This window comes from Myiozetetes cayanensis, unplaced genomic scaffold (genome assembly GCF_022539395.1).
Source record: "Myiozetetes cayanensis isolate MyiCay16 unplaced genomic scaffold, myiCay2020 scf5-8, whole genome shotgun sequence".
NCBI lineage: Eukaryota > Metazoa > Chordata > Aves > Passeriformes > Tyrannidae > Myiozetetes > Myiozetetes cayanensis.
The window spans coordinates 92,310,810-92,323,347 of record NW_026087742.1 but is presented as its reverse complement, the minus strand read 5'-3'; the positions used below and the strand labels follow the sequence as shown (position 1 = coordinate 92,323,347).

General features: G+C 40.8%; 1 protein-coding gene across 2 annotated transcripts in view; it reads right to left on the bottom strand.

Moving 5' to 3' along the window:
* Positions 1-10,135: 10,135 nt before the first annotated feature.
* The window catches only part of ANKRD10 (ankyrin repeat domain 10), a 37,686-nt gene continuing 35,283 nt past the window's right edge, over positions 10,136-12,538 (bottom strand). The window contains exon 6 of one of the 2 annotated variants that reach the window (XM_050331411.1): positions 10,136-11,769. In XM_050331411.1, coding sequence (XP_050187368.1) covers positions 11,303-11,769 — 467 coding nt within the window. In that variant the 3' untranslated portion in view covers positions 10,136-11,302. Of the gene's footprint in view, positions 11,788-12,538 lie in introns of both variants that reach the window. The other variant, XM_050331410.1, reaches the window with a different exon arrangement.

Sequence of the window (12,538 nt, the reverse complement as noted above, 5' to 3'; positions counted from 1 at the left end):
ATTAATTTCAGAGTGCAAGAGCCCTATACGTTTTTCCCCTCTCATGTCAGTTCCAAATGCTTCACTTTACACATTTCTCTTCTTTTCAAGTACAGTACCTTCTCAAGTAATTTGATCTCTTTTGAGTCTTCAATTCACATCCAACTTTCTTTCCAATAAATGTATATATAGAAATGCATATAATGTGTATATATATATAATGTGTATATATATATATATATATATAGTATATAACAGAAATGCATCCTAGGCTCTACCTTTCTATGGAGGCTTTAAAAGGTGGGTTTTGTCTCTGTTGCCTCTGAACTGACTAAAACAGTTCAGGAAGAGGTACAGAGATCATATAACACATGTAAGCTGTGCAAGCAGGCTTTTGTTTGGGCCATCTTCTTTGGTTACAGCAGCTGCCCTAATCCAGCCACAGTAGTGATAGGAGTGCTTAATGTCAGAGTTCCAGCTTTATTTTGATAGAAATGTATTAATTTTTATTTGCAATGTTAGCTGGTGTGACAGTGAAACCCAAGAAGGCTTCATCATTAGCTGCCGTAGGCTGATACTTATCACCCTCTCCACTGAGCAATAGAGGTGCAGGAGGATTGGGCTTTAGATGCACATGCAGTGTGGAAGGAGGGATGAGGGAACTGGAGTTCAAGGACTTCCTCAGAGTTGAGGACTTCCTCAGTACAGCCTCTGGTTGCTCTAGGGCCCACCAGAGGTGTGTCATGAAAGACTGGAGGACCAGGTAATCTGCCAGTACATGTATGCTATCCCTTCTGTGATTAAATTTGGGACTGAGGTGACGATTTGCTTACCTTCCACATGTGCAGTACTATATATTTAAAAAGGGAAAAGTGGAGGAAAACACACACAAGCTAATTACAACAAGCACTGACCTAAACTGCCCACATAGCACAAAGGGTTTCAGGCAGTGAGGTGGTGCATGGTCCTCACTTTAGAGCAGCAGAGATATGTGGTTGGACTCTGGGATATGTGTTCATTCAGCCCATTGAGTCAGTAGCTGACTGAATAGGCAAAAATATTTCTCTAATGTTTTACTACAGCCACCTGTCAGAGGCTGGGTAGAGCAGTTAGTAATCCACAGAGATCCCCAAGGAACTTTCTGCCGCTTTTGTTCATTTAATCACGGCAGCAAGTAAAGATGATTCAGGCTTTCATGAGAGCCGTGAAAGTGAGAGAGAGCTCTCCTGAGTCAGCTCTCCTGAGCTTGTATGATCTGATCTCTACAGCTTGCACATGGGCACAGAGGTGCTGTGGAGTGTTTGTCCTTCCTGCCAGGCCCCATGGCCCTGGCAGATCACCGAGCGGGCAGGCTCGCTTCTCTCGGATGGTGCTGGGCAGATTGACTTCAGCACCTGTGATGGAGAGTCACTACCAACTCCTGATGGCCATGAGAAACAAGTGCTCACACTTGCTCTCATTGTGGACATTAAAATAGAAAGCACGTTTCTATCCTCAGTCTCCTCAGCTAATTGTGGTTTATTTCTCTTTGGACTGGGCTTTTATGTGTACCCTGACTGACACCCATTGGTTTTATTAAGTAATTGATGAGATTATGCTTTTGTTTTGGTTTGGTTTTCTTATTTTTTGTTTAGTCTTTGTTTCTTTGTTTTTGTTTGTTTGACTGATTTTTTTTCTCTCCCCATTTCACTGCAGTTGCAGTTCATTCAGTAGTACCCTTATGCAATAGCTGTGTCTCAGGATCTGGCACCATACTCAGTCTGTCTCTTTGCCTATACAACACCATTTCTTTCTTTTCAAAGACTTGTTTTCCTAACATCTAAATTGTGCAGAGAGGCCCATATGTTCCCATAGCCCACGTGCACTAAAACATAGCAAATTACTACTTAAAAAAAGTGCTTTGCAGTCCCCTGTGCAAGCCAAAATGCACTCCTTGGCATGACACCATTCCCATTTACACTACAAAGTAATCTCAGGGAGAAGGCTCTCAAGAGGGCACCAGAGCTGATGTACACAGCAGAAATACAGGTGCAAGCAAAGACCACCTCAACCAATACACTCAATGTGTGGTACTCTGAAAGATGAAAACCTCCCATGAGTCAAATGCTACACAAAGCACATGCTAAGCTCCCCTTCCTGCAATGTGCAATGATTAAACTTCTTCAGACATTCCTCGAATCTCCTCTCCTCTCCTCGAATCTCCTCCACCTCTAGCCATTTGAAGCAGAAAATGCATTGTGCAGGAGTGCACAGAGTGCTTGCTGGGGCTTCATTAAATGCCTTCCCCACTTTGCTTTTCTCCTTTCCCATTTCTTTTTCTGTGTCACACATCTGTTCTCACAACCGTCTCCCAATCTACTCCCCTCGCGATTTGAGAAGGGACTTTGTTTTCACTTTACCAACACAGCTCCTTGAAAATCTCAGTAGTGGAAATTATGGGAGAGACTAGAGCTTGCTTCTGACCTGCCAAAAAGAACCACCTACCCTCTCTTGGCAGTCCCTGGCTTCTGCTGAGTAGGGGAACTGCACCTTGTCAGCAGCCCAAGGCAGGGCTGGGGACACCTCCTGTTTGCTGCAGGCAGTGGGGAAGGAGCTGTGCTGCATCTTGCTAGGAAGAACCGTGTGGTTCTACTCACCTTTGGGCTCAGACACTGGGAAGGGACAGAGGGCCAAAGTAGCTGCTGGAAGGCTTCTTTTAACCTCTAACTAGTTAATTCTCTATTTCTGTCCTGTTTAATCCAGATAATTCTTTTCAGGTGGGAAATTGGATATGGAGTCTGCTTCTCACTTCAGAGCCTTCCTGCAGAATTTAGGCTACCACAAGGCAGTGAAGCCCTTTTTGGGACTGAGACTTCCTTCCCATCTTCCTCCTGTGAGCCCTGCACCTCCATAGCTGCAGTTTCATTTCCCAAGTATCGCTTTTCCTTGTTTTGATTTGATTTCTTTTTCAAAACAGGTTTGTAATAATCAGTTTTGGCTTCTCTCTCTCTCTCTCTCTCTCTCTCTCTTTGCCAGTGCCTCTGCACTTTCAGTTTTAGGGTATTGCCCAAGCTCTGCACAACCCGACGGAGTGGCAGAACAGAGAGTCCAGAGCGGGGTGAGAGCAGAGCTGCACTCTGGGCTGCAGACAAGAAACAGTGTAATGACGGATGGGGAACACACATTTGTGCTCGCTGGGAAGTCAGAAGGGGATCTGAAAATGAGACTCGAGTTAAAGAGGAAAGCTTTTTCAGCCTGACATGCTACAGAAGCAGGATGTGGAGAAAGACTGTCTTTAAATGCAAATAAATAAATAAATAAATGTTTTCTTGCAAATAATCGCAGTGGGACACGATCCATAACATTCATATTATTTGATATTTTTGAATGTGTTCCAATGGAAAGTGTGTAAAAGAGGAGGAGAAAAGATGACATCTCAGTGTTATTGCCACCATATTGGAGCTGCTGCTGGGAGCTGTGGTTTTTGGTCCCATCCTACTATGGGCTCACTACAAAAATCCTGGGTTATATTCTTAATTTCTTAGTATTGTTGTTGTTGTCATTATTACTATCATTCCTGGAATCCCTAGCATCCCTAGGGATTCCTGGAATCCCTAGGACATCACTGCACTAGACACCATGTAAATACACAACCAAAACCATCAGTCTTTGTTTCCAAGTGTATGCAAACTATACCTAGGATAAGAGATGACTAGTGGATAGAGGCAGAGAGTTTAAGAAATCAGACAAAGAGTGCTGGTCAGGGTGACAGGTATTAGTACCAACCTATCAGTGATTCAAAAAGTATATAAAGGGGTTTTTTTAAGGCAGTTCTTCAAGGAAGCATCATAAGGAGCACAGTAAAGTAGACTAGTATATGGGAAAGAGGAGTTTCCCTGAGCATGGGAGCTTGCACAGGAAACCCCTGAAGATGTGTGCTTAAAAATTCAGTGAGTGGGTGAAGGAGTAGGCAGGATGGCCCCTGCAGAGTCAGCAAGTTCAGACAGTACTGAGTGATGGGTGATTCAGACTGGAAATGAAAGAAAGGCTTTGAAATTGATAGGAAATTGCATGTATTTGACATATAGTGAAGGAGCCCAAGGAGGAGATAAGGGAAGGTTTGATACAATCAAACCAACAGGGTAGGAAATGGTTGTGAGGGCACCGGTGACCTTCTCGTCCTTATCTCCTGATCTAACAAAATTCAGACTTACGGTATATACAGTATCTTGTGTATCTTTCAGGCACTTCAGTGGTGCACCAGATGTGGTGGAAGATCACTTGGAAGTTTGGAGTCCTTCTGATACCCATGAGTTCCCCATGGACCTCTGCTCCTGGCCACCAGGACCCAGCATTTCCAGTTCCTCAAGCCCATGTTGTGCTTACACTGGGCAAATTCATTTGTTGCTTAAGCAAAAGGGAAACCAAACGTGCACCAGGTAAAATGGGCACCGTGTGTTGTTTGTACCACGTACGAACTCAGGCCTCTTGAAAGCAAACGACTGTGGAATACGTAACTGCTCTACCTCTGGAAAGGTTGTACCTTGCTAGTCATAGCAGACTTTGGTGTTTGCATCTGCGTTTTCCTTTTTTCTCCCTTGCTATTCCATCTACAACTCCCAGGAGTAATATACCTGAAGACACAGGTTTGAGAGCATGTGCTGAAACTGGTATTGATCATTGCCCTGGGATGACACTAAATGCTTCCATTTCTGGAAGCATTTCCTTCACTCAAAAACAGTTTTACTTTATGCATATTTCAGCCTTTCAGTGGTTTCCCTGTCAGAACCAGGGTGATGATATAATAACTCAGAATTTATTCAGTGCCTAGATAAATTCCTCAAATTTAGTACAAACTGAATTCCTTTCAGGATGAGGCAGTCATAACCCTGTTTGCTGTCTTCAGTCTCAAACTACCCAGCTATCCTGTCCAAGAGATCACCTGTGCATAACTCAGTTCTTTCACTCTGCAAATACAGTCCAAGGGATGATCTTATCCTCCTGCCTTTGGATTCAGCAGGATTATTCCCTCATCTTTTCTGCCTGTTACTACTGAGGTCATGGCAGGCTTAACCTCAAGTAGAGTACCAAAGACCTAATGATGGTTATTTTGGGCTTGGTGCCACGCTTGACCTCCAATACAGCAGTTGGAGTATTCCTGCCTCCTGTAAAACTGACATCCACCAGAGGCCACAAGAAAACTACCCCCCCATTGATGGACTCAGCACTGCATCCAAATAAGCAGCGATCCCCTCTGCCCATGTGACAGTCATGTCCCTATACCAGTGCTGTACTTGGTTACTGTCAGCAATGCCAACCTGTACCCGAGGGATGATGCTCCAAGATGAAGACTGAAAAATCTCTCTGGCAAATGGTGACAGTTTCTAGTATAACACTGTCCAACACATCAGCTAATGAAAGACATGTCTGTGATTTATCAATACTAAAATTACAGCTGAAAACGAAGATTTGAAACATTAATTATTAACATCATCCAATAAATAAATCTCTAGGTATTTTTCAGCTGTGCTGTATATAAAGAAATCCTGAGGATTTTATGCTTCCTAGAATCTACAAAATTTTCTGGTTGTACATCTTATAGTCAGGAGAATTGCTTGATCCCAGGAACCACAATTTAAGCAAGTGATTCTCTGCATCATGCATGTACTTTTTGCTCAGTTCTTCTTACACTGTGTACCTACTTGATTTTTGTAAGTTGTCTTGTTGGTACTGATTTTTATAAAATATTCATATTATATAACGTGTCAAATATAAAACAGAATAAACTGAGATTCCAAGCTACACACATAACATTATGGAGTCTTGATCCAAATCACAACACCTTTTTAAAAAACAGTGAGAATAAAAGCAAACCCCCAGCTTCTCCTTCCCCAAACAAAATCTGGCAAAAACTGTAGACACTGTGAAGTTTGTGGTTGCTACTGGAAAGCACATGAGTCTTTGGTGAGATCAAGTTGCCAGCTAGCACTAAGAAACAGTGCTTGGCCTTTCAGTAACATCAAAAGAAGAGCTCTATTAATACGTGGTATTTCCTCTACAGTAAAATTGCATCCTGCCTTTGCAGAAAAAGAAATTCAGATAAACTTTTCTCTTTTAACTTACAGTTTTAGCCTGGCAAGAAGAAATGTAATTAACACTAGGCAATTTAGTGTTGTGTTCAGCTTTAAGTGCTCAGATTAGTGATTGAGCCTGGGCACTTGTCTTCAGTGTCAGAAGTGTGTCTCCCCTGACTACACTTCAGTCAGTTGAAGCTAATTCCTACTGATTTGGAAATGGTTATCAAGTCCTGTGTGTGCAGCTGAGTCACACAGAAGTGAAGCTATTCATTAAAAACAGCTTTTTGGAAGGAGAGTTGATGTCCAATTTTCATTCTTATACCACAAAATAACATACATCATGCTTTTTGGGGGATATGATTTTGAGTGTGGCAAAGCTTTTTAAACTGAATATTAATAAATGTTCATAACAGAGCCAAGTATATGGCAGTGTATTTAAAAAAATATTGCCGACAATATGCTTTTAAAATAAACCATCTGCAGTAAACCAGAGTTCTTTTGATCCTTGCCTGTGAACAACTAGGCACCCATTTGAGACAGGAAACTCTGGGCAATGGAGGAGAGGTGTGAAATGTCTGGGAGTCATTAAGCAGTGTAGCAGAAATGTAGTTACCAGTTGCCAGGAATAGTAAATCCTGTTTACACACGGCTTTTTTTTTTCCTTTCCTTGATTCAGATGGGTCTCAAGGATGTCCTGCCCTGTGTATCTGTGGTTCCTAGTCCAGCAGCAGCAGGGAAAGGGGATCTTCCTAGGGCACCATCTTCGCTCTCCATCTTCATCACCATCCACTCCTGCCTGTTCTGGTGCCGCACAGTTGCTGCAGCTCTCAGCACTGTCCAGCACGGGAAGCTTCCCCTGCCCTTTCCTTTGCTCACAAAGGTCCCTAGAAAGCACAACGGAAAGGAATTTCACCAGGGTAGTAACCAGCCTGGAGAAAATGTATCAGGATTTAAAGGTGCCAGTGTGACACTGCAGCGTGTGTCACATGTAATGGCACCAGTAAGGTGGCCCAGCCACCTCACCCTCTGCTGCCCCACATGCCCAGATCAGAGGACATCAAGGACAAGCACTGGCTGTGTCAGCGTGGAAACACAGGCTGGGCACTCCTGTGTGGGGAGCTGTGGGCAGCGTGAAGTTTCTCACTGACTGGGAGAAACTGGTGGGATGCAAAGTAAGGGGAGAAGTGTTCAAGGCCATAGCTCAGAGGGTGTGTGTTACTGGTAACTGCTTGTACTGCAGCCTAGTGTATGGGACAGCAAGGGATCCTTCTCCATCTAGGTGTGTTTGGACTTATTTCCGTGTTTTGTGAGGCAGCTCCTTTGGATGTGTTATGTTTGTAATCAGAACAGCAGATGCTCCTTAGAGATTTAAAATGTAGATATAAATACAAAAGTGGGGTTCAATTTCGGGCTGCAGAAGGATGAGTGTTAAAGCTGTGAAACACACTGTATAACAGAATGTCTTTTACTAGCTTACAGAATATGAGTCTGAACAAGGATCAGGATTTGATCACAGGTGCAAGACAAACTTTTAGAAAAGTTCACAGGGTGTGAAAGCATTTGCAATGGGTCTTGACACCAAGCAGCATCTCATCTTATTCCAATACATACCTCAAATGAAAGCCTTCTTTCACAACTGTTATAAGTTTAGACTAGTATTTTATCTGCAACCAGGGGATTGTTAAATATATTAAAGACTGTAACCACGTATGAAGTGAGTAACAGTTCCCTTTTCCCTTTTCCAACATTGCTGAACTTAACTACTGAGTCAGAAATGTTCCATATTAAAATTCGTTCTGAATCTGTACTTATTTGTATTTCTGACAAAACTCTGCAATTCATTTTGAAAAACAAAATAGGAAAGAAGCTACATTTGTGGGGAATTAAGGAAAAACATCTGCACAAGCCAGAAAGAAATAAACTGAAATTTCACACAAAATTGAGTCTCAAACAAAGAGATAACAAGGATGGTGAGAACGACTGTTTAGTGCATTCCATATGATATGCACGGTGGTGCTATCATGTTAAATATAGGCAGATGGAAAGAAAACTTTGATTTTGGACAACCATTCCCAGAACCAAGACAGCAGTAAGACATAGCATAGCAACACCTAAAATGACATTTGCTTGATACAAGTCTTGAAAACTCTAGACTTGGACAAAGGGTCTAAGTATGAACAGTCCTACAATACTACTGCCCTTGCCAGGCAACAAGCTTGTGAGACTTTAACTTCAGCTGTTTAAATCCCAGCAGTCTTTTCAGGAATTGCAGAGCACAGCATAATCCAAAGGGCTCAGCACTGCTGTCAGCAGAATCTGAGACTCGATAAGCGAGACCTGAGGAGCTTGTGAGCTCTGCCAGGCTTCTAGAACTACCTGTTGGTTTAGCACAGTAAAATCAGAACAGTCTTCTGTATTTTAACAGCAAGGTATTTAAAAACAAAACTTCTGCATCATCAATAGTTACATGTCCTTGCACACGACAGGGATTTGGAATTAGATGATCTTCCAACTCAGGCCATTCTGTGATATGGAAAGACACAGCTACATCTGGCAGAACTCATTCCACGTTTGACAACATTAAGTTCTGCAAATATTAACTCATTTACCAGAAGTGCAGTTGGATCTATTAAGCTCATTACTTTTATAATTTTATTGCTCACGTGTCTGAAATTACAAAACAAACTGAAAAACAGGAAATTCCAAGTAAAGACGAGCAAACTTTTTTCCTGTGAGGGTGGTATGGGTTCACAACAGCACCATATGCTTGGGGTATGTATCCACCAACTTCAACCAAGCTGGAACTCTATGAATCCTTATTTCATGTTCTATCGAACATTTATGGAATAATTTAAAATTAATATTTTAGGTGGCCTTTGTACTGCCTCAAAGAATACCTGTAAAAAAGCAGTCTTGGAATTCTTATCCTTTTTTGATGTTTTAAAAATGATACATCTCAGCTTTTGGCTGAGGCATACTCTGTCACAGACTTCTGCCTTTTGCAACGTAAACTGTAAACAAAGACACCCAGCAAACCCACACAGTGTGTCTACATCGTATGGCCCTCACTGGTCTTCTACATTTAATCATAATTAACAATTGGCTTTGATGGGGCCTGACAACAGATATAGACGTTGAAATCTGTCAAGCTTGTGAGATTTAACTCAGCTTGTGGCTGAACGCACAGGCATGGAAGTGCTTTTTAAAACAAAGCTGTAAGTTCTCTCTTTTGAATTTGAAATACAGTTATCTCCCAAGGTATTTTTAAGTGACAAGATGTGGAGAGGAAGTGAATGAAAACCAAATGGACACGAATTCTAAAAACCTTGCCTTATGAACACAGTATAAATCTTACCAGGCTAAAATTATGTGCCTAGATTTCCACCATCACACAGTAATTTCTTTGTATCCAAAGAAAGCTCTTTAGGGATCAGTTTACAGCCATGGAGGTAAGCTGGCAGTGCTCATTATAAGTTGTTTTGCTTTACTTGAAGAAGCACAAGCAAGCATGTGTGGCAAACTTGGCAAACACCAAGATGATCCCCAGAACCAAATGCTACCGCAAATTGCAGTTCCTGTGTTGTGGTAGTACAATGGCAATGGCACATGTTCCTCTGGACTCTACATCAGAAAATCAAACTAAGAACTGGCTGGTATGGCCAACTACCTGCAAAAGAACTGGTCAGTTCTCCTATCAGTGCTACTCTCAATCTGAATACGCTGTGAGCACCTTGTGTAGAGTAAACCATGTGAAAGTGCAAAGGCTATTTAAAGCACTGACTTCTCTGTAGTTAGTAGCATTTTGCTTGAAAATGTTTGAAGAAGACTACAATTTTTATAAAAATCAGACAGGTAGTATTTTAACCCATTTCTGGAGTTGAAGGCTGATACACATACATATGTCATACACAGAATAACCAGTATGTGTTTCTGTAATTCAATCAGGAACAACTTCTTTGGTTGTTCCCATTTGCTTCCATATATTGACAAAATGAAGAAATTCCACAACAGCATTGAGCAAGATTATGGAGAATTGTGAGTTGTAAACTATTTAAGGCTTCCACAAGTTGCCACAAAAATAATAACATCTAAACAAAATATTCAGATACAATGTAGTATGTTTATTTTTTTAATCCAATTTGTAAAGGTCCCTTTTTAAACAAAACAAGAACAAAAAAATCAACACAATTCGGAGGGCTTATCTCATTTACCATATTCTTCTCCACTCTTCACTTATAACACAAGCAGCAACTTATATTATTAGTGCTCATATAGTGCACTTATATGAACTTTGATTTGTGTATTAAGCATTAAATACAATGTATTTTCCATGAGCATAGCCCAAAGAGTACACAACATTACATTTTCAAAGCATATGTTAAAAAAAAGACAGTAAATGTATATCCAAGACAGTCAAACTCAAATATTTTGACTTGGCAAATTCTATAACGAGTAACAGCAATCTTAAACTGTGCACAAAGCAGAACAATGCCAACATGCCTCCTGTCTGTGAGCTATGGTAAAATATCAAGCGCACACAAAAGGAGAGAAGCCAAAGAAACCCACCACAGAGCAAACCTGAGGCACACCCAACTGCGACCGAACTTTCCCACTCCGTAATGCAAAGAGCCCAACAACAACAAAAAGCACTTCTACGCTACAGAAAGTGAAACAGTAACTTCTTCCAAATTTGTCTCTGTGTTTCTAAACAACTTGTTCAAAAAATTTAAAGATGAACATCTAATTATACCAAACAAATGTACAAACTATAAAGTCAGAGAAGCTCCAGAAGATTGCCACTTTCAACCTTGCATAGTGAGAGCTGGCATTGATATTGCTACCATAGCTTCAGCAGAGAATACGGAAAAGAAAAATCTTTACCTCTAAGTGATGCACATACGTAACATTTTCTTCACAAAATTCAGTTAAACAGTTTTAATAAAAGGGAAAACAGCTCTAAAAAGGGAAAGATAGTGTTCACAAGCTTAGAAAAAAAATACAAAACCAGAACATTCCATAACAAAAAAAAATGAAAACAATAAACATTCCATCATGACAGCACCTATTATCACTAAATAAGCCCCATACATGCAACAAACTACAACTATTGTATAAGGCCGTCAAATTAAGGGTTTAATTTTCATATAAACAAAGTGTAAAAATAGCAACAAGTTGCGATCTTCAAATTTAATGCTATGTGAGGACTTTGTCTCCCCAGTTTCATTTGGTAGCAATTTCAATATGCATTTGATATAGAGGTCATTCATCTAGGAACCGTGATACAAATACATTGTGCCTAGGACAGTATTGTCATATCTCTGTTCGACCTTGACGGAATTGGAATGCTCAACGACACTACTAAGTTCGGGGATGCTTTCAGCAGTATCCCCAAAACCATGATAGTGTCCATAGTGCAAAGTATCTCCAGGGTCTTCCACCCACGAGGGCCGGTTAGAAACACAGCTACTCGGGCTTCCATTCAGATGGAGAGATCCACACATATCGGTGGAATTACTCATGGCTTTTTCTGGTTCCTCGGTGCTATTACTGGTATGGACTCGGTGCCTACTGGGGGAAGTTATTCCAGGAATTACTCCGTTAGGTGTTAATGCTAAGCACTCCTCACGCCTGGCATCCATCCCACTGAGCTGTTGTGCAGCGGTGAAATCCAAATGTCCATTGATGGCACATCCATTTGTCAGTGTATTCAATATGGAGCTACTGCTATTCATATCTGCATTAAGAAATACACCTGTCACCAACAATTAAGAATAAATGGAAATACATAAAAATGCCTCCACAGTACTTCACTTATTTAAAAAATGTTTCCATACACAGCTTTGAAAATAAATCTACCCTTTCTTTATAACAATGGAGCAGTTCAAAGAAATGAGAGCTGACCAGTAAGCTTGTAACATGGATTCTCATACTGAAAATGCAGCTATCTGTCTACATTGGATTTGTAAATATGCCTGTATTATTCTTTGCAAAGACAATGTGAACTCAGATTTATTTTCATTTAACTGTATGAAATAAGTGCAGCAAACATTCTGGGCAGTGTTTTCAAAGGTGGAATAAGAGGCATCTTTCCACCTTAACTGTAATGCCCTCTTGGGATGAAAGATTATGTACATACAAGAACTGAGTATCTGTGAGAGAGAGGGTGAAGGGTTGGTTTCTTTCATTTTTCAGCTGTAATTTAACCATAGCTTGTTGTTTTGTTTTGGTTTTTTTTCATTTTAGTGGTAACTCTCACAGTACAATATGCACTGAAATAAGTCAAATAAAGAAATGTTATGTTGGGGTGGTAGTATAAAATGTTTCCAAGTTCCTTTATTCAGAAGGTACTTCAATTTACCTAGCAGCTTGCCAGATAACATACTGGGCAGGTTTGTATTTAATGATAAGTTTATAATAGCATCTGTACAAACCACATGCAAAATGCCATACAATAGCAAGAGCAGAGTGCACAGAAGACTAAAAAATGTTATTAGTAGGAAATA